Source organism: Psammomys obesus, unplaced genomic scaffold (genome assembly GCF_907164565.1).
Source record: "Psammomys obesus unplaced genomic scaffold, mPsaObe1.curated_primary_1811, whole genome shotgun sequence".
NCBI classification, from domain to species: domain Eukaryota; kingdom Metazoa; phylum Chordata; class Mammalia; order Rodentia; family Muridae; genus Psammomys; species Psammomys obesus.
In genome coordinates, this window is record NW_026592481.1 from 289,205 (window position 1) to 312,431 (window position 23,227).

Below are 23,227 nucleotides of genomic sequence, written 5' to 3' on the forward strand. Positions count from 1 at the left end.
ATACTACTTTGATTTGTCCTCATTACAGGAGTAACAAGGTAATAATGTTCCACTACTGACATTGCCTAATTGTCTTAGCCTTTTGTTTGGCATTTAAATTGTTTCCAATTTTCATTCTTTGGAATAAGCATGCAGTAAGCATCTGGTCCAAATATGATTTTGCATGGAATAAATAAACAATATGCCACATTTTGCCAAATAAGCCCACTTAGATTTCTAGCAGTTCATATTTAGTTATTAAGGACTCTGCTGCGACTCTAGAAAGGCATATACTGCTGAAGATTATGATGACAAAGTTAGTAACGCATTTTTTTTTATCTGAAGTAGCATCTATAATAGTGAAGTGTATCATGCTAGGTACAAGTTAAGGTTGATAATTGCCAGACTGAGGCAGTTAAATACACAGCTCTGAGTGAATCTGTTTTGTTTCATTTTTATTAATTACAATTTATTCACTTTGTATCCCAGCTGTAGCCTCCTCCTTCCTCCCCTCCCTCTTCTTCCCTTATGCCCCTCCCCCAAGTCCACTGATAGGGGAGGACCTCCTCCCCTTCCATCTGACCCTAGCCTATCAGGTCTCATCAGCACTGGCTGCCTTGTCTTCCTCTGTGAACTAGTAAGGCTGCTTGCCCACTCAGATGGTGAATCTATATTTTTAAAGCAATTTTCCAGCCTCCATTTTAGTCAAGAAACTAGGAAGAAATTAAAAACTGAAGAAAACAACAAAAATGGAAACTAACTGTCCCGCTTCGGCTCTGGCCCCGCCCCGGTACCCAATAGGCACTCAGCTTTCCGCTGGGACCGCCCCCACAAGCGAATTCCCTCCCCGCACCGCCCTCTATTTATGCAACCATTATGACAGCGTCACAGGCAGGACTTCCGTCTTTCTAAACCCATACCGGAAGCGCCATTCTCGTTGCCCAGGCGACATTCCCTTTGTGTCCCTGCCCTCCTCCGTTCCCCCGCCCCCACAACGAGAAGTAGGCCCATTGTTGCCCACCGCCCGAGATCTGAAAGCTGCGTGCCCACAAGGTGACTTCGGGGACTGATAGGTTGTTTTTGGGGGAATAAGGGTACAGTAGCTTGGCAGCCCTAGGCCTAATTACCACAGAATCATAGAGTACTCTCTTGGCTGTCACGTTGTGGCTTTAATTACCGTCACTCGGCAGCACGAGGTGGCTGCAGAGACCCGTGAGAGTCCCAAACCCTAACAAATTGTTAGAGAAGACTAGTTCCAATTTATGCTGTCAACCGCTCAGTGCTTCCTAGTCCCTGTATGTCTGCTAACGATACTAATGCCCGGGCCCCCACCTCAGACTATCAGAGTCCAAATCTTTAGAAATGAGGTTCAAAGACGGGAACTTTTTTTTAAATCCATGGTGTAATTCAAACGTGCTGTGGTTCACCGTGTTGCAGGTCTATAGATGAACTGTGATTTTACCTAAACACCCCTAGCTCAGGACACATCCTTGGAGAGATGTCTTAAGATACGAACAATAAAATAAATTAGTTTTGTTTCAGCACCCTTGCAACTTTGTGTCAGGAGTCTTAGTGGAAATTATCTGGAGAACATTTAATAGTTGCTGTGGGTAACCAGAGAGCCTTGTGTTCTGAACCACTTTCCCTGAACTGATTGTTAGAAACTTGTTGCACAGGCTAGGCTCTGGACTCAACTGTTGTTACTGATTTTGTTTGGTTGGGGTGGTTTTGTTTGTTTTGTTTTGTTTCAACCAAAAGCCCAAACATTCTTGAAATCTTTAGACTAAAAGTTAATAACATAAAGCTTCTAGGGTTATTTATTTTCACTACTCCTATGAATTTAAAAGCCCAATTTATGCTAGCATAATTTGTCAGAATAACAATCTCTTTAGGGTGATACTGTGAAGAGAAACTATGTACATATGCTTTGGGTAAAGTTAACAAAGCTGAGTTCACCTTAAAGTATATAATTCCCTCTATTGACTGCTGAGCTGGGAAAGTATATAAACTTGCAGAGAGACATTTTCATTCTAAAACCCATTTACATCTGGCAAAAGATTATTTTGTATTTTTTAAAATCCAACGTTTAAGGAGAAGTTGAGATAAGAAGGATGGCAGGAAATTAAACATGGCTGGATGGAGTATAGATAAGAGAGTTCACAAACACACTATAGAACTCTCGGAATTACTTCTTTATGTTAAGAAATCCACCCATAAAACACTAGGACAAGTGAATACAAACTAGAACTTTGATTAAGGACAAATGAATTGAAAATATATTAATATATTTAGACATTTGGAGCTTTTTTAGTTTTTTGTTTTTAGTTACTACCCCTTAATAATTTTAGGTAGGAGAGAATATTATCAGGATACAACAGACAATCTCAACAATGCAGTAGCCTCCAAAGGCAGGAGATGAAACCTGTTACTTTCTCTGGTGGAAGAAAAATAGGAACTCTAAAAGGAATAAATTGTAGGATCTATCCTTCCAATTCATTGCCCAGAGCAAGTATAGTATTAAAAAAATAAAAGAAATTATTAAGAATATGTTCATAGAAAGAAATTTGAAATAAGTCTCTGGAAATATAAAAGTAGCCTTAACTGCTTAAACTACTCAAGATTTTTGCTACTATGCCAACAATTTTGAGTGTGTGCTATATTCTGACCTTACTCTTTTATGGTCACACTAGGATGTGTTGTACAAAAGACATACCTGAGATGAAATGAACACTATCTGTTTCTTCTTTTGAACTGGGTTATCATCATCATTCTCTGTTGATAATTCTGTGATGTTTCTGAGTCCTTTTCCCCGGCCTCATAGTTCATTGCTGATTGATGCTAGCCACATAAGGGATTCGGTGGGCTTGCAAATAAAGCCATTCACAAATCTTTATCACCCTTGCTGATAAAGTAAACAATGCCTTTCTGTGGGTGGAATATGATTTGAATGGGGGAAGGGCAAGAATTGTTAACTATACCTGGTTAGTCTTCTCCCCTACCCCATGCCTTCCTTGTGACAACATTTACTACAACACCCAAATAAAGCATAAACTTGAGCCTGAGCTTGAGAGAGTGAAAAAGAATTAAGTAGTATTTACTAGTCTCCCTCCATCTTCAGCTTTAAAAGTGGCTGTTAGAGAAGGAAGCACAGTGAAATGTGTGCTTGTAAGCAGGCCCTGTGTCCAGCTAAAGATGGAATTTGGGGAATTGGCAAGGTGGCTCAATGGGTAAAGGCACTTGTCATCAAACCTGACACATACATGTAATAAACAAATGTTCTTGTTTTTAAAATAGAGCTTTGACTCCTCCTATGGATGTAATTAGGCCATTTGGACTTGTGCCATGTTTAATGTCTAAATTACTAAGTAGCGACCATACAAAGCCATAAGAAAAACAAATCCATGAGGATGTCAAGCCTGATATGCTCAACCAGCTAGGGTGGCATGGAGACAGCCAAAGTAGGAGGGTAAGAAAGAGACTGTCAGAAATTCCCATTTCATCATTTTTTTTCCTCATTGAGCTATTGGTTTTTGTATGATTGAAATGCATCTCTGCTGCGGTTGGCATTGCATGTTCAGGAAGATTTCTTGCAATCACATAGAATTAATTTCTGTTACTCATGGTGCCTTCATTCACTTCTTTTGGTCTTTCTTCTTTTTAACAAGCAGTGTGTTGTGAGGGTCTTAATTACAACCCCAAACTGTCAGTCTGGTTCGGAGTCAAATCAGTGGGGACCTCAACAGAAAAAAAGTTGACCTTCCAGGCTGTAGATACAAAGACTAATGTAATAATTTATTTTTAATATCTTCCTTTGCAAATGAGCTTTCATGTATTTAATTTTCAAAATTGTACAAAAGGAAGATAAAGAAGAAAGGAAATTCATATAATAGAGTACACATTATAGAGGAGTTTGTGGTTTAATTTTACTTTCTGGTTGCCATGACATATCCTACATCCTTTATTTATAAGAATACAGAACAGGGTCAGAAAAAAGGGGAGGAGGTCCTCCCCAATCAGTAGACTTGGAAAAGGGCAGGGAGGAGATGAGGGAGGGAGGGTCGGATTGGAAGGGAATAAGGAAGGGGTATACAGCGGGATACAGAGTTAAGAAAATGTAACTAATAATAAACATTAAATTAAATTTAAAAAAAAGAATATAAATATTCAAGAAAAAAATAGTATGTAAATATACAATGTGAAGATTACATATAATGCCATTGCCTTTCAATGGAGCATTATCATAGGTAGTTTTTTAAGTGATTTAATGGAAATGGTCACATTTTATCTGTGGAAAAATGACAAAACTCCTAACTGCTGTTCTTCATGTATAGTTGTGCATTTAAAAAACATGTCTTTCAGAACAAGGACAAATGTCCTTTTTTTTCCATTTTCTTTTTTGCCTTAGAAAGGCTGTATGGGAAAATATATCATTCAAGACTGGGAGGCTCTGTCTTGTCTGTAAGCCTCAGCAGTGTTTAGTGAATGACCTCAATGCTGTTGTGGTTTTTTTTTTTTTTCCTCCCTTTGGTGGGTGAGGACAGACAATGAATGGTCTCTGTATTCCCCAGAGCTCAGCTGGGTGGTGACCCTGTTGCCGTTGTGTTCCCTGTGGAGGGCTGCCCAGTTTGCAGAGCTGTGGATCCGGCCTTCCCTGACATTGCCAATCACTTTTCTCTCAGTTCTATCAACCCTTCAGAAGAAAGCTTGTTCAGTCCCTGAAGGCTTTTTTTTTCCAGAAAGAAATAAGAGACTGTTGGGTAGAGGGAAGTGAAAGATAAAATGGAAGACCTTAACACCTGCTGCCCCCATATGATTTCTCTCCTTGAGATGAGAGTACTGTTGTAATTCCTAGGAGTATTGTTGTGTTGGCTTTGCCAGGGATGCCAAATGTTCTTCCTAAATCCTTAACCAGCTTAATAATGTTACCAGACCCATTCTGACAGGAGCTGTTTTTAGGAGCAGATTCCCTTTGCAAAGGAGCTTGTGTACTCCGTGTGCATATAGCTACTGAAAACCGCCATGCCTGCTTCTTCATGTCCTTGTCTACTAATAGGAAGTTAGTAATCTACAGCAGAAATCATGGACCTACCCATGCTTTTGATTGGTACTATATTGCAAGTCTTTTTTGGTAATGCTTTTCTAAAAAGTTTTTGTATATTTGAATGTTTTGCTTTCATGTGTATAAACGTACAGTACCCAAGAAAGCCAAAAGATGCAACAGATTCCCTGGAAGTGGATTTAAAGATGGTTGTGAGCATTCTGTGGGTTCTAGGAGTTGAGCCCGACCTCTTCAAGAACAACCAGTGCTCTTAACCCCTGAGCCATCTCTCCAGCTCTTGTTGGTGCTTTTAATTAAGTCTTTAAATGTCTATGAAGAGCTTTAATAAATGTTCCAATTTCCTTACTTACTAATGGAAACTTAGTAATCACTTACCAAGATTAGAGCTGATCATAATTTCTTTTTTGTTTTTGCTAGTCTTAAAGCCTGATAATTTGTGAAATATGTAAGAATTATATGATTTCTCCACTGGCTTCCAAGTAGATATTTGAGATGCTCAATGTATTATGGATAGAACACACAAGGTATTATCATATTAACCTAGAACTGTGATCTACAGGAAGCTAGGAATTGAGTTGATATGTTTTAAAGGGAGGTGTTATGTGTTTCTATTTAAAGCAAAGATGAACATTATTAACATTATGTAGAAAATAATTGTGTGTGGCCAACAACCCTGAAATATTTCCTATCTGGGCCTTTACTGAAAATTGCTGGCATAAAATATGAAAGGTAATACCAGAAGTACTGAACTGATAATTATAAAGTTCTATGAAAATTGCTATTCCTTTGGACATGTTTCTCTATACTTTGTCTTATTTGAGTTTGAGAGATTAATTTATAAATGCAAATCTTAACTCTTCAAAATTATAATTTTGAATATCTATAGGATTTTAGGGATCCTAAAGTGTAAAAGAATAAATATGATCTAAGAATTCAAGAAGAAAAAAATAAAGCCAAGGGTGAAGTGTGCATTTCTTATATCCAGCCCCAATGACACTGTACTTGCTGAAGAATGGCAGCAATTTGATTATAAGTATTCCAGTGGCCAAAACTAATTGAATTTCTCTTCTGCTTGGTATTCAGAACCAAACAAAACTGCATCTTTTCTTTATGACCTAGGTCTTCGAAGTGCCTGGTATCTGGGTGGGGTCTAGAACTCTATAGAGTGCTTGCTTAGTTTGCACAAGAACCTAGGCCTGGCTCACAAGGAATTTGATCAGTTTACCCATGTTATCTTCTTGGTGGTGGGACACACCAGGCTGGAGGTGAACCTCTTCCCGTTGGAAAGCTGAAATCTGCTTTCTTTAATGACTGGTTTTCACTGGCTTCTGGTGTGCAGAAATGCTTAGAGTGATCACTGGGTCGTCCCTGCTACATAATATCACTGCAACCTGCTACCTAATTGTTGAACCCAAATCATAAGCAACCTAAGTGTAAAGTAGAACTCCTTTGAAGTCCCTTTTAATCACAGCCATTGACATTTGAGCTGCCAGGAAAATGTTACTAATTACATTGAACCTCTTTAAGGGTTACTACCTTCTTTCCTTACAGTGCCTAAATGTCTAGCTGAGCAGAACAACGTCTGCTGTCTTATAGATTTTCGGCATATGCTAGTACCTTTAAGGTCAGATTGAATAATTTTTCCAGTTATAAGCCAAAACAAGATTTGGCTTCTAATAAACATTCATTCACAGCAGGGTTTATTAAATTTGAGTTTATCAGACTTGACCCACTTCTGTAATTTGTAAGGCATAGAATGAAGTCTAGATTCCACGCTCTTTGGTTTGGTGTGCTTTGATTTGCTTGTTTTATGTTTTGTTTTGTTTTGAAACAGGATCTCACTATATAGCTCAGGCTGGTCTGGAACTGGCTGCTATCTCCCATGTTGGCCTCAAACTTACCATTCTCCTGCTTCAGACTCCTGAGAACTGGGATCACAGGCATGCACTGCCACACCCAACTAGGATGCAAACCTCTTCATTTCCCAGAGACACATGATGACTCTTGGACTGTTTTCCTTTAATGCTTATGCTATTTGTTAACCTAAAAAACAAATTTGATTAATGTGAGCACATGGAATTCAGGTTAACGTCACCTTGTGCTGCAGGCACTGAAAAGTCTTCAGGTTTCAGTGATATAAATATGAAACTAAGCTTTCGTGAATTAGCCACTAACAGCCTCCCCCTTACAGCTTAACACTTAAAAGTATGCACTGATTTGTACCATAATTGCATTTGCCCTTTATTTTGTTGGGTACTAACACACCCATTACTATTTTCTATTTCCTCAGTAGCCTATAAAGAGCATTAGCTATTAGCTGCGTTTCCAAAAAATGGACCCTGCTTTAAACCTTTAAATTAGAGTTGAAAAGTGAAATCAGTTCAGCTTACACACTCACTGCATTTGATAACTTTCTCCTGGTTTCCTTCCACTGTGCATGTGTATTCCTGTGTTTAGGAGAAGTTTGCTGAATGTCATGTCAACGCTCTTAGCAATGCCCTATTTGAAAGATTGTTACATTTCAATATGATTGCTTTTCTTTAAGATAAATCTAAAAGAAATGGAATTAGTCACTTTGACACACAAAATATGTCAGCTTTATTTTTAAGAGTTTGAGGTTATTTTGGATTCTATCCTCTAGTTAAGTAAGATAAATAGGGCTTCTTCAGTATCTGCTTTCTAAAATTTTGAAAACTTTAAGATTCACATTTTTTGTGTGTTTTTGAGTCATACAATCTTAAATTTGCATGCATTTTAAGGTACTATTTTTGTTAACTTTTTGTTTGTGGTTAAGATCTCTGTAGCCCAGACTGCCCTTGACCTTGACCTTGAGGCATGGTGATCCTCATGCTTCAGCCTCCCAAGTGCTGGAATTACAGTTATGTACGACCACACTTGATATAACTTTTTTTAAAAGTACATTCTGGTGTTGCCAAGCGTTTTAGAAACTAAACAAGGAGAAGAAATTCACTTTTAATTTATTATTAGTGTGGATATGTGTGTGCAAAGGCCAAGGTCAGAGGAAAACTTTTGGGAATCTTTCTTTGCACTGTGGGGTCCAGTGTAGCAAGCACTTCTGCCTGCTGAGCCATCTTACCTACCCTAACATTTATTTTAACTGGTTTGTAAAAGATGTGCAAGCAAAGCTTAGCAGACTAATTAGGGAAAGATTATCATATGAAACTAAAGCCAAGACTGTAATAACGTCTTGTTTGAAGAGGTTTCTTTAAGTCCCAAACTTAAAGCCATTTGAAAGATATAGTCTTTTCAGTCAGTTGAAAAGATACAATCTCCTCAAGCCTCAAGAGAACCCAAGATTGGGCTGGAAAGTTGGCTTCATGGGTAAAAATGCCTCCCACTACGCCTGACAACCTGAGTCAAACCCAGAGCCCACAGGAAAAAGGAGAAGTGACTCATTCACGTGTGACTTCCATATACACATGCCATGGCACACACAGCATACCCACATACATAATAACTAATAAACAAATGGTCAAAAAGAAAAAAAAAGAAGCTAAGGTTATTTTAAATAGATATTAGCCTAAGCTTAAAAGTAGTAAAGTAGGCCAACGGTGATGGTGCACACCTTCAATCCCAGCACAGAAGCAGGTGGATCTCTGTGAGTTCTAGGCCAGCCTGGTCTACCTAGTGAGTTCCAGAACAGCCAAAGCTACACAGTGAATCCCTGTCTTGGAAAACAAAACAGAAAGAAAGTACTAATAAAGTAATATTGTAAGCTTGGAGGCCATGCCTTGTACAATTTTTTGTATATACCTACTGCTAGATTATGTGGTTATTCTCATAGACTTCTTTTAGTAAACAAGTAGTTGAATACAGAATCAGGCAGAGTCCTTTGACTCAATCATACCTAAGGAGGTTGTTCTTCCCCACACCACAAAGTCACAACCTAGGTTACAGGTTCTTGTTACATGAAGATGAGGCATGATGTTGGGGAGGGGTAGCCACTTCACAATTATTTTGAAGACCATGAAATAGCTGTGACTGTGCTGTGGCCCTGCTGATCAAATGTTTATACTGTGTTTGTCTTTCAGTACTCATTTGGACTTTGTCAGTGAGAAAACGGCATCAATGGTAAGAGTACCTATTTTTCTTATAAACTTTTTAATGTTTGTCTGTATTGACATTTAGGATGAGGATGTAGGTCAAAGTAGAGCACTTGCCTAGCATGTGCTGTACTCCATGTTTAATCCCTAGTACTGTTTCCCCCCCCCTCCAAAAATATCATATTTCATGATGCTGAGCAAAGAAAAAAAAAGTTTGAATATCACAAATCCAAAATACTCAGTCCAAAAGTGTTGCATAATACACTCTATATTTCATATTTCAAAATAGTACAGATTACGGATTTTCAGTGAAAAAAATATATGCAGATATTCCAAAAGCCACTAAAATCTGAAACACTTCTGGCCCCAGCATTTCTAATAAGGGACACTCATCCTGTCTGTCAGACAACTAAAAGTAAAGCACCATATCTTACAATAGTAAACATATGTCTCAGACATTGAGGAGTGCACTAAGCCAGTAGATTAGGAGAAAACAAGAAAAGGAAACAAATGCTAGCATAGTCATTAGAATGGGCAGGGCATTTCTAACTTGGAGCTATTACAGATGAACAAGATGACAAGATGTCAGAACTTTTATCTTTCCTTGTCTTAACAAAAAAAAACAGTACCAGTAAAGTACAAGAGGGTCTAGTTGGGAAGAACAGCATTAAGAGTGGGAGAGGATGAAACAGGGTACTCAGGGGTAAATATAATCAAAATACATCGTGTACAAGTATGATGACTTCACCATAAAACTGTTATTACATATACTAATAAAAAAAATCTAAAATGAATTCTTACTAGAAATAAATACTGTGAATAAAATGAAGGCATTAAAAAAAACAATCTTCATTTGCCTCTGTCCTCAATGTCTTGGTTTCTCTTTCTGTTGTGATAAAATACTCAAACAAAAGCAATTTAAAGCAGAAAAAATCAGTCATGGTTCAAAAATACAGTTCATCATGGCAGTAACCACATATGCAATCAGGAACATGGGGTGATGAATGCATTCTTTGGCTCCATTTATATAGTCTAGGACCCTCACCAGGGAATGGTGCAACTGACTGGAAAGGTCTTTCTGATTCAGTTAACGTAATCAAGATAATTCTCCCACACATGGTCCCAGAGATCTCCCTCCCAGATGATTCTAGATCCTGTGGAATTGTCAACACTAATAATCACATTATATAAGCCTCTGTAAACTTCAGCTAGTGTACTTTGGGGACCTGAAATACAGATACTCCGGAAATATGTTATGCTTGCCCTCTGTTGTGTGGACACACCTATTTTACACTTTCTTTTTTTTTTTTTTTTTTTTTAACTTAGTAGCATCCATGTCAAAAGTAATGCAGTGGTCTGAATGAGAAATGCTGCCTATAGGCTCATGTACTTGAACACTTGATCCCCATTGATGGCAGTGTTGGGGAGGTTATGGAAAACTGTAACCTTGCTGTTGGAAGTACATCACCTGGATTGGGCTTTGAGAATGTGTAGGCTTGCCCCACTTCCAGTTCACTCTCTCTGTTTCATGTTTATGGTTAAAGGTGTGATCTCTCAGCTTTCTGCTCAGGCTACTGTGCCTGCTGCTTGCTGCCATTCTTCCTGGCCAATCATGGACTTTTTAACATTCCAGAAGTGTAAGCCCTCTTTAACTCTTTCTTCTGTAGCCTGTTTTTTTGCTCCTGGTATTTTATCACAGCAACAAAAAAGTAACTGAGAGCACTCAGTAAAAGTTGTTGGTTAGTTGGTTAAACATTTGAAGATTCTCTAGAGGATGAACCATTTGATGTCTATCTAACATGTCTATTCCATAGGCGTCAAAAAGGAAAGCCACTACATCTTGGTATTCTCACCCAATGTATGCAAGATACTGGCAGCATTATCATCATGCCGTGATTTGGATGCGAAGCTATCAGAAGGCCTACAAAAAGGCCGTAGATTTTTGTTTTAATTCTCCATGGTTTTCTCCTTACGGATTTTTTCCCTGGAGCTCTCTTACTTATGTGGCTGGGTGCCCTTGGTTCTATCCAGGCCGGTACACAGCCTGGCAGTGGTCTCCCTGTAATGTTTCATATCGCAAAAGCCGTGGGCATCGTCGGCATAACAGGAACAGGACCAAGTCCCGAAGAGGGAATAAAGCGCTGTGTAAAGTGCAAGAGCTGGAGTCAGATTCAGATAATGAAGTAGAATACGACCTGAGCAATATGGTAATCACTGAGGAGCTCCGCCAATACTTTGCAGTGACCGAGAGGCACAGAGAAGAGCGGCGTAAGTTCAGACCCTTTACCTTTCACTCCTTTCACTGCCCTGATATTTGCATCTCTTTTCTCCTCTAACATACCAAGTTATTTTATAACTTTTGGTTTAGGTACAGGTACTAATCTAAATCGGGTTCTAAACACAGAAATACTGTAGTGATGTTGTTACCTTAGTCACATTGGACCTCAGAGTTGTTTTGTAGTTGTTTTATTAAAGCAAACTGTTCCTTTGAGTTCTTAATAATACAGCTACCATTTTTGAGCATCAGACATTCAACCAGATGGAATGTGTATGTGTGCCTGCCTGTATGCCTTCTCCAGGCAGCAGTCCTTTGAGGCATGAAACTCATTTTACAAATGAGAAAAGTGAAGCTTATGGAGGTTAATTACATAACTATTCATTTGCTATTGGGATTCAACTCCTCCAGACTGCACTCTACTGTACATCTTTCTCTGTGCCATGCTACTCCCTGACACTATGATTTTTCCCAAATGCTTTACTCTGAGCACTTCTCTGAGACACAGCTCAGAGCTGGTTTGGTATAGCTCTCTGCATTACAGAGTCAGTGTGAACCTAAACAGAATAAGAAAATGCCTCACATGCACAGCTTTTCTGTTTGGTCCATACTACAGGTCAGAGGATTGCAATCAATGTCTTAGAGCACAGTAAGTCCAAAAGCAGGAATGTTTCTATTTAAAATTGCCAGTGTGCACCAGACTGTTTATAAGTGTCCTTGAAATTTTACAAATAGTTATTTTCTGATTATAACCAATATTCAGCCTCAATATGCCTTTCGGCGGGGGTCTCATGTGTTTTATATAGAATTTTTATTTGGTTGGTTAATTGGTTGGATTTCTGAGATAGCCTTCTGTGTGGCCCAGGCTCACCTGGAACTTATGATCCTCCTTCCTCAGCCTCTTGAGTATTAGGAGTAAAGATATACACCACTATAGCAAGCTTCTTACCTGCAGTTTTCAAATAAACAGAAACATAGAAGCTACAAAATAAGATCGTTTCATTTCCATTTTAAAAATCTGTGCCCTCTTAACAACAGATTAGCATTTATTGATCCCAAGTAGATGCCAGGAATTAAGCGCAGGCTTTGGATGAAGTATTATTTCCTTTATTATCTGCCTGTGACTCTTCGCTAAACCATTTGTTCTGTTAGTTTTTTTTTTTTAAGATTTATTTATTATTATTCATACAACATTCTGCCTACGCAGCAGATCTTACTATAGATGGTTTTGAGCTGCCATGTGGTTTCTGGGAATTGAACTCAGGACCTTTGGAAAAACAGCCTGTGCTCTTAACCTCTGAGCCATCACTCCAGTCCCTTGTTCTGTTAGTTTTACCAACTTTTTTCTGATTAAACTGTTGATTTCTTTGGTGCATATTACAGAGTATATCCAGGGACTAGAGAAATGGCTCACTGGTTAAGATCACTTGTTGCACTTGTAGAGGACCCAGGTTCCATTCCTAGCATTCACATGGCAGTTCACAAGCACTGTAATTCCAGTTCCGGGAGATCCAATGCGTCTTCTGACTTTTAGGGCCAGGAGGCATACACATGGTGCACACACAGGCAAAATACCCATTCACATAAAATAAAAATAAAAATAAAAAAACAATAATTAAAAAGAAAGTATATCCCTCCAGGTCTTTGTATCTCCCCCTTCTTTCGAAAGATTCCCTGCACTCTGCCCAAAGTTTGGTTATGAGCCTCAGCATCTGCTTTGATACACTGCTGGGTGGAGCCTTTCAGAGGCCCTCTGTGGTAGGCTCCTGTCCTGTTCCCTGTTTTCTCCCTCTTCAGATGTCCATCTCGTTTGCCTTTCTGACTGAAGATTGAGTATCTTACCCAGGGTCCTCCTCCTTGATTAGCTTCCTTAGGTGTACGGATCTTACTATGATTATCCTATATTATATGTATAATATCCACTTATAAGTGAGTATATACCCTGTGTGTCTTTCTGCTTCTGGGATACCTCACTCAGGATGATCTTTTCTAGATCCCACCGTTTGCCTTCAGATTTTATGATTTCTTTGTTTTTAATTGCTGAGTAGTATTCAATTGTGTAAATGTACCACAATTTCTGTATCCATTCCTTAACTGAGGGACATCTGGGTTGTTTCACAAGGAGAGCAACAGAACCAAGAAATCTGGGCCCAGGAGTCTTTTCTGAGACTGATATTCCAAACAGGGACCATGCATGGAGATGACCTAAAACCCCTGCACAGAAGTGGCCCATGGCAGCTCAGTGTCCAAGAGAGTTCCCCAATAATAGGAACAGGGACTGTCTCTGACATGAACCCAGTGGCTGTCTCTTTGATCACCTCCCTCTGAGGGGGGAGCCGCCTTACCAGTCCACAAAGGAAGACAATGAAGCCAGTCTTGATGAGACCTGATAGACTAGGGTCAGATGGAAGGGGAGGAGGACCTCCTGTTTCATTGGACTGGGAGAGGGACTTAGGAGAAGATGAGGGAGGGGCCTACAGCTAGGATACAAAGTAAATAAACTGTAATTAATATAAAAAATAAAAATTAAGAAAATGTTGAAAAAAAAGAAAGTAAATCTAAGCAACTGTATGAAAATAATACTTACTGTTTTGCATAAAGTAAATTTCTTTCTTATTATATTTATTTATTATTGGAGGTACTGGTCAGACCATATACTTGCTGGAGTTGGTTTTCTCCTCTCTACCACAGAAATTGAACTCTGGTCCTGAGGCTTGATGACAAATGCTCCTACTTACCAAGCCATCCCATGAGCCCCATGGAGTACTTTTTTTTTTCTTGATCCTCAGAAATAAACTGAGGATTTCTCAAAATTCATTCATAGCAGTAATCAGTCTAATTTAGACATGAACCACAAATGAAGAGGTAAGGTGTTAGAGTGTGTTTACATATAATTGTAATGCTATGGGTTACAGCATGGGTTAGAGAACTCAGTATTTTGTAAAATATTATTGGCAAGGAAAGGCAAATCGGAATTTTTAAACTTAATATTTCAGAAGCAATTGATCCACAGGAATATGGCACTTAAACAGTCTATCATCATCAGTGAGTTTTTTAATATAATTCTTCAGCCTGGACCTCAAGCATGTCCTTGTCTGTGATCTCTGCTCTTCCCGTTGATTAACATTTTTATATGCTGAAAGCACAGAACTTAACATGGAATAACGAATCCTGGAGGGTATTAGGGAGCTGGTCTACTGGATAAAGTGCTTATCTCACAAACATGAAGACCAGGGTTCAGATCCCTGGCACCAACACAAAAGCTGGCTAGGCATGGCATCCACTTGTAATTTCAGTACTTGGGAGGTGAAGTGTTGATCCCCAGGGCAAGCTGACTTTCTAGACCGAACTTTTGGGTAGCTCCAGGTGCCTTAGTAACATAAATAATAAAGAAACAAATAAATAAGGTAGGGAACACTCAAAGGAGACAACTTAGTAATAAATAAGCATACAGGAAAACAAATAAGTGTGGTAGGGAGTAATCAAGGGAAACACCTGGCACCAACTTCAGGTCTCTGAAGGTACTTGAGCACAGACATAAGTACTGAAGATACGGCTGTTGCTCAGTGGTAAGGTCATTACTAGCATGTACCTGGTCCTGGGTTTTAGCCTCAGTATAGCAAAAAGAAAAAAAAAATGTTTTTGTGCCTTGAAAGCACTGATGCTTTCCATTATGTGATATGTTATCATTTCCTCCCAATATAACTTCCTCAAGATGTTAGTTATAACTGTGCTTTTGAGAAAATAGACAGTTGTAACATTTTAAAGGTAAGCTGTAGTTTCAATTATTAGGAAAAATGTTTAGCATTCAGAAGGGTAAATTTTCATTATAAGTGGCCATCAGTTGAAATTCCATGATGCTTAGAAGGAGCATGAATGAAGTTACCATTTCCCACAGGAAAAGGGCCCTCCAAAACAAACCCTCCCGCCCTTGTTTTGCTGTTGAGCCAGTCAGCTCTTTATTAGATGTGATTCAAAGATAGATGTTGGCCCAAAACAAGGACATGTTCACAGAGAATGTGATATTCTTAAATGAAGTCCAAATAAAATCCTGCTTAAAATGATGTATAGAAGAGTGTCTGTGGTATACAGCCCACAGCTACTGATCCAAACAAGGGGTAGAGCCAGGGTCCAAGGCAGTGGAAGGAGAGTTGTTACCAGGTAGCTGGGGAGAAATGGAGCGTGCTCTGGACTTTGAGCAGGACCATCCATTTTGAGTGAGGAAAAAAAGTAAGTCCTCTTGTTGCTTAGACTGCTGTGTTTTTACTGACGAGTCCAGGTGTGTTTGTTCATCTCATGGGAAACATGAGCTCCATTATGTCTTGTGTACCCCATTCAGAGGATTTCTACTGTGTGTCCATAGTGACTGACCCGTCAGTTAGTATACTGAAAACCCCCTCTTTCTCCTTCATTTTGTCCTCTAGAAAGCCTAGAGCATATAACAATGCTTACAGTCCAGTATTTGCTGAGCTGTTTTGGTTTAGATAATGTGATTAAAGTAGAAAATCACACTGACTCTGCACCATTGCACTATGGATTCATCTCATCTAGCACAGATGTTCAGAAAAAAAAAAAAAAAAAAAAAAAAAAAAAAACAACCATTGAGATGAAGGTCATACAAAAGTGGAAGGGGTGAGTAAATGCACTTTCCCTGTAAAAGCTAATAATGGTGATTGTCAAAGCTAAAATGTAACTTCAGGGTTACATCTGACGTGGAATGAAGAAACAGAATAAGGAGACCAATCAAATGACTGCTCGGCAAGCACTTGTGTTTTGAGTCTGTTGCTGATGAGCCAGAAAGGAAGCCTTCTTGATTTATTCAACTTTGTGCTGTCCCATAGTTATGCTATCATCATTAACTTTGGCAACATAGCAGAAAATCTCATCAGAAAGACATGCTAATCCTAGAAAAATGAGGGGAAATAACATTCTTTAATACTCATTATTGTAGTGCTTTGTCTCTCAAACTGTATTGCCTTTGAGCTAATTATCTGTGAAATATTTAATGAGTGTTTTCCTGCTGTGTAAAATCTCCCTAAAGTCCAAGTAGCTTCCTGTGATTATTTTCTTTCCCATTATGGACTATAATTCTACATTAGTAACACCTCTTTTTTAAAACCATGTTTAATTATGGCAGAGGTTATATAAGTGGAGGCCAGAAGCTATGGATCCCGGGGAACGTGGAATTACAGGCAGCTGTTAGGTCCCCTGCCATGGGTGCTGGGAACCTAACCTGGATCTTCTGCTAGAGCTGCCCAAACTCTTAACCACTGAGCCATCTCTCCAGTCTCTTGGTAACATCTTGTAGATGCATAGACTGAGTCAAAACCATGTGCTCTAAACTGAAACGAGTCCAGTGAAGGTTTTCCTTTAAAACATATTACTATTGGAGGTGAGGTGTGTTTGCATATTAATACATGCATATTAATCCTTGTAATTGTTTTGTAGGGTTGCTGTAGCAAATTGCAGGAAATGCATGGTCAAACAGCAGAGGCTCATCTTTTCACATCCAAAATTAATGTAACCACAGGGCTGCCTTTCTACAAAAGTTCTAAAGCAGTGCTTCTCAACCTTCCTAATGCTACAGGCCTTTAACAGAGTTCCTTGTGTTGTGGTGACCTCCAACCATGAAATTACTTCATTGCCACTTCATAACTGTAATTTTGCTACTGTTATGAATCCTAATGTAAATATCTGTGTTTTCTGATGGTCTTAGGTGACCCCTATGAAAGGGTCAATCAACCCCCAAATGGTTGTGAACTACAGCCTTGCTTCCTGCAGCTTCTGGTATCTCCCAGCATCTCTTCACTTGTAGCTTTGTTACAGCCTCTGTCTGTATGTGGCTTTCTCTGTGTGTCTCTGTGTCCTTTTCTGTTCAAATAAGATCGTTCACATTAGATTTTGGGTCTGCTCTAATCTGTTATAATCTCAGCATTATATTTTAACTTTGTGGGAAAAAAAAAAAAAAAACCTCTTCTTCCAAGTAAGCTCTCATTTGGATGTTCCAATGGTAAGGATATCCTGTTCAGCCTCTTCAGCTCTGTTTTGAATCTGGAATGGAACCTAAGTATTGTTTTGATTGGTAGGTAGCAAGTAAATTCTCTTGGCCAAATACTTTTCTGTTAGTCACATCTACCTATATGTATATGACTGTGTCTGTGTGAGTGGATGCCAGATGTGGTATTGGGACGTATTCTCAGAGGCCAGAGGGCATCATACCCTTTGTAGCTCCAGTTACAGGTAGTTGTGAGCTGCCCAACAGGGGTGCTGAGGATGAAATTTGGGTCCTCTGCAATAGCAGCATGCATTCCCCTGGGTCTCCCTATGTAGTTCTGGCTGTCTTGAACTCATGATGTACACCAGCCTGGTTTTGAACTCACAGCTATCTACTTACTTCTGCCTTCTGGATACTACCATTAAAGACATGTGCCATTAGGCACATATATAATGTATATTTAATAATAGTTTCAAGTTTGTAAAACTCCTTCTCGCCAACTCCAAGGTGTTAGTCATAAAAAAACAGGATTTACAAGGGTGAGTGTGAATAGCTGTATAAATGTCTTCCTTTACACTTGACTAGCTCGCTGCTATCTTCCCTTCCAGAGACTAACAGAGCAGCCCAACAAGGAAAGAATGATTTATACCATTGTTTTATTCTCCTACAGCCGTCTTGACTCCTTATCTCGAGGCATTCCTCTTGGAAACAATAGTGGCTACAGATAGTGTACTTTCTGCTATCAATTTCTCTCTTGACAGAGTCACTTACAAGATCTGTGTGATCTCACTTCACTTTACCTTCTACAGCATTGCATTGTTGACATTTTTATGTGGCTATTTACATAGGAATAAGAAGTACAGTACTGGGACTTGCTATGATTTAAACAAAAGTAGAGAAGGGAGAAACAAATTAAATAAATGCTTATTTTACAGGAATTTACTGAATGACTAGACTTTCAGGGTTCACCTGAACTAAACTAAACTGTGAACTGGTAAGTGAAGCCCCACACCCAAAAAAACCAGATTTCTTATGTAGCAGGGAGGCTATGAGTCAGATGAAGAGGGCCCACCTCATATACATACCTCATTTGTGCTAGTAAGAAATGCTACTTGGGGCTTTAGTAGATGGCCCTGTATAAAGCACTTGTCATAAAAGGACCAGCATTTGGAAACCCCTCCCCCACAGTGCTGACAAAAATGTCAGCTATGTGGCAGTCCACCTGTAATCCCAGCATTTGAGAAACAGAGACAAGGTCCAAGGAGGAAGCTGGCTAACCAGACTAGCTGCATCAGTGAGTTTAATCCCTGTCAGGTGATTTCTTGTTCCACCTCCTGTCCTAGGGTTAACTTTATTAAATCCTGTATACAGAAAACTCTAGAATTAAAGGTGTGCTAGGGCAGAACCACACCATAATCACCTGTTTACAATAAAAGGAAGTTCTTGCATTAAAGGTATGTGCTAGGGCTTAACCACACCTTGACAAAAGACAGGTTTTTACACAATCTTGGGGATCACAATGGGATGAAATATTCTGCAACACTGACTACTAAAAGATAATGAGAATCTGCAGGTCATGCCTCAGGATCTGAAGATCACCTTAGCTGCCCTAACAGGGTCCCAATTTACCACTGGAAAGGGCAACAGAAGGACCTTAGGGAGCATGTGAGGTGTGGCAAAAGTAGTAGCACCATTCACCAGTTCCTCTCCCTCATGTGCATAAATTTTATTTATTTTTTATTAATTACAGTTTATTCACTTTCTATCGAAACTGTAGTCCCTGCCCACCTCCACCCTCCCTCCTTCTTCTCCTCCCATGTCCCTCCCTCAGTCCACTGATAGGGGAGGCCCTCCTTCCCTTCCATTTGACCCTAGTCTATCAGGTCTCATCAGGACTGGCTTCATTGTCTTCCTCTGTGGCCTGGTAAAGCTGTTCCCCCCTCAGGGGGAAGTGATCAAAGAGCCAGCCAATGAGATGTTGTCAGAGACAGTCTCTGTTCCTATTACTAGGGAACCCACTTGAACACTGAGCTGCCATGGGCTCATCTGTACATCTGTGCACAGGTTCTAGGTTATCTCCATGAATGGTCCTTGGTTGGAGTATCACTCTCAGAAAAGACCCTTGTGTTCAGATTTTTTGGTTCAGTTTTTCTCCTTTGGATCTCCTGTCCCCTCTAGGTCTTTTTATCTCCCCTTCTTCCATAAGGTTCCCTGCACTCTGACCAGAGTTTGGCTGTTTGTCGCAGAATCTGCTTTGATACAATGCTGAGAAGAGTCTTTCAGAGGCCCTCTGTGGTAGGCTCCTGTCCTGTTACCTATTTTCTCCCTCTTCCAATGTCCGTCCCCTTTACCTTTCTGAATGAGGATTGAGCATCTTACCCAGGGCCCTCCTTCTTGATTATCTTCCTTAGGTGTACAGATTTTAGTATGATTATCCTATATTGTATGTCTAATATCCACTTAGAGTATATACCGTGTGTGTCTTCCTGATTCTGGGATACCTCACTCTGGATCATCTTTTCTACTTCCCACCATTTTCCTGCAAATTTTATGATTTCCTTATTTGTAGTTGCTGAGAGGTATTCCATTGTGTAAATGTACCACAGTTTCTGTATCCATTCCTCAGTTGAAGAATACCTGGGTTGTTTCCAGCTTCTGGCTATTACAAATAAAGCTACTACAAACATGGTTGAGCAAATGTTCTTGTTGTATACTTGAGCATCTTTTGGATTTATGCCTAGGAGTTGTATAGCTGGATCTTGAGATAATGTGCATATATTTCATGGTCATGTTCATGTCTATTCCAGGGAAACAGCAGCAGCGGGAAGCTGAGAGCCTGGATGACTATGTATATGCCGACCATGGCCTTTACTACAACCACCACCGATCAGTGGAACCCCCATCTGAAAGGCCTGGGGAGCGGCGACTTGCTGAGATGAAGCAGTTGTATGGGAAAAGTACTTCCAAGATCATGGCCATGGAGGCTGCTGTGCAGCTGAGCTTTAACAAGTTCTGTGACAGGAAACAGCCTAGGTACTGGCCTGTCATCCCTCTGAAGTTCTGAGTCCTAGCCACAAGGACCCTAAGGAATGTCTCCTGAACATAGTTCCTAGCCTCTTCCTCTTCATGTCTTGTGGACATTTTTTTTTTTTTTTTTTTTTTTTTGGCAGAGGAAGAGGCCTATGTATCAACATAGTGGATACAATCTTTCAGCCACTCAAAATTCTGTCAGCAGAAGGTATACTCTTACCAACATAAGGAATGTTCAGTTGACATAAAGTAATAAAAATGTTTATTGCACTGGCTCTTGGTTTTCTTTGTAACAGAGTCCAGTTCACCAAAATTAATGTCTAGAGACACTGCCAAGTGTTTTGAATTTTTAATTTCTTTCTTTAAACCTTCCTAAATGTCATAAAAGTTTTAAGCCACATGTCATCCTTTTTTTTTCCTTTGATACCAGTTCTCATATAGCCCAAGGTAGCCACAAACTCCTAAATTCACCTGCTTTCACCTTCCAAATGCTGGCTTACAGGTTTACACCCCACACTGGGCTCCTTTTGAAAATGATACAAGTATATAATAAGACAAGTGTCACTTGTCACTCAGCTAGTTGTCAGCCTGCATGCTCAATAAGGAGCTGAAAGTAAATAATTTGGGCTTGGCAGGCCATGTTGTCTGTGTCATACTGTTTAACCCTGTGTTTATAGCATAAAAACAGCCATAGATGCTGAGTAAACAAATAGATGTGATTGTGTTCCAATACTTTATTTGTAAAAAAAAAAAAAAAATTGTTATCTCATTTTCTGTCCAGAACTTGGATTTTCAAACAGAATTGATAGCAAAGAACAGTAATTCCCAAACCTGGTCACTTTTATAGTCTCTTTTGTTGTCAAAATGTACGGTTGAGCTCTTACTGCATATAGTAAATGCCGATTTGATAAGCAAATACATTTGCGAGAAGGAAAATGTGAACATTGATGTAGCAGTCCTTTTATAGAAGCCAGCTCCTTTTTAAATAAGTTATTATAGTGCATTGCCAGGGTGAGCCTGTGTTGACCTGAGAAGATTAGCACATCCATCAAAGGTTGGTGAAAGGATTTTGTATTGATGGGTTCTCCCTAGGAACATATTTAGCTTCCATCCAGCCCCTGCCCTGAGACACATTCCTTTCAGCATCCCCGGGTGTTTGGTTGTTCCAAGTTCTCATTTTATTGCTGGCATTGCATTTTGTGCCTCGGTGCTGAAGACAAAAATCAGAATTCACTTGTTGATGCATGCCTGATATTTTCCATGTTTGGTCTTTCTCTTTTTTCTTAGATACTCAATGCCTAAATAATAAAAATTAATGTGACTCAGACACAGGCAAGCCAAAGCCTGTCTTAGCAGCAGATGCTTAGCTGAGAGTAGTTTTCAATACCTGCTTCAGAGATGCTACCATGTCATCCCACTGCTGCTGGCTTTGTTACTGTAGACAGTTGACCTTCCTCTCTCCTGCTTCTCTTTGAAAGGAGTGGTAACAATTTCCCTTCCATGCTGTTATGAAGACCATTGAGCAGTACCTATGAAGTACATGGTGCTGACCACACAGTAAATACTCAATGTGTATATTACACATTCCCTCTTTTTTATTTTTTATTATTAGTTACATTTTATTACCTCTGTATCCCAGCTGTATCCCGTTCCCTCATTCCCTCCCAATCCCACCCTCCCTCATTCATCTCCTCCCTGCCCCTTTCCAAGTACACTGATTGGGGAAGACCTCCCCTTTCATCTGACCCTGGTTTATCAGGTATCTTCCGGACTGGCTGCAAAGTCCTCTTCTCCCTTGTGGGTGGGGATGTCAAAGAGCCTGCCATTGAGTTCCTGTCAGAAATAGTTTCTATTCCCCTTACTATGGGAAACCAATTGATTACTGAGCTACCACATTCCCTCTTTTTAAAAAGCTATAAAATGTCAAGACGAGGTCCAGGATATAAAACATCCACATATGAAAAAGTCTTCCTGTCCACTCTAGTTTCTAGATACCTAATGTTCACATGTAATTTATACCTAGGATAATTGGTGATAGAGTATAGCCATTGCTTGTCCAGTTCTCAGAAAATAAATATTATTGAATATATTGAGTAGCCCTTCCAATTAGCTTAACTATAGTCCCTTCCCCTTGGGGAACTTGCATTCTAGGCAGGGACACAAAACATATGTACTGTGTTTATTAATAGTGTGTCTGTACACTGCTAGAGGCATCTGTAAAAGCAGAAGAAGGAGCTTAGGGCAGGGCAGTGGGAATATTTGTCCATAGTAAACTATGCCCATTTTCAAAAAGGTTGGGAAGGATTAAGTCAGATATTTTGAAACAATATCCTCTATCATAGTAACTAATAACCAGAGTGATGTTAAAGTTGAAAAAGCAGTTGCTGTGTAGAGGCTGACATAAGGACTTCATTTTGATGCTGACAGCTTTAGGTGCATGTTTGTTTCTGTTAGCCACAAGCTTCCAAACTGAGAGCCTACCAAGAGTTGCTTCAGAAGATCAAGGGATGATCTTATGCAGGAAACACCATCGGATTTAACAGCTCCATGTCATGAAGACAAAAAACCAAGCATTAGAAATAGCATTCTCTTGGAGATGTTTTCTACCATTTGGTGCAGAGACCAGTACACTGTGCTTATACCACAGGGCTAATGCAGCTCAGTTGTGAGACTGCTTGACTGGCATGCATTAAGCCCTAGGTTCTGTATGTTCCAACATCCCATAAACAGGGTGTGTAATGTGTGTGCACCTGTAACCCCAGGAGGTAAGGGCAGGAGGATCAAAGAGTTCAAGGTCATCCTCAGCTACACAGTAAGTGTGAAAC

At 39.6% G+C, this 23,227-nt stretch overlaps 1 protein-coding gene across 1 annotated transcript; it reads left to right on the forward strand.

Annotated features, from left to right (window-relative positions):
* The first annotated feature begins 907 nt into the window (after window positions 1-907).
* On the forward strand, window positions 908-20,671 carry Gemin8 (gem nuclear organelle associated protein 8). Its single transcript, XM_055613349.1, has 4 exons — window positions 908-1,032; window positions 9,091-9,130; window positions 10,917-11,370; window positions 20,180-20,671. Exons 2-4 carry the CDS (start codon window positions 9,128-9,130, stop codon window positions 20,434-20,436), a joined length of 714 nt encoding a protein of 237 aa, XP_055469324.1. The 5' UTR covers window positions 908-1,032; window positions 9,091-9,127; the 3' UTR covers window positions 20,437-20,671.
* Window positions 20,672-23,227: the final 2,556 nt, after the last annotated feature.

Excerpts from the sequence above, each read along its gene's own strand:
- Gemin8 (XM_055613349.1), top strand. Across the intron at positions 11,371-20,179 it reads GAGGCACAGAGAAGAGCGGC|GGAAACAGCAGCAGCGGGAA; the intron begins GTAAGTTCAGAC and ends TGTCTATTCCAG.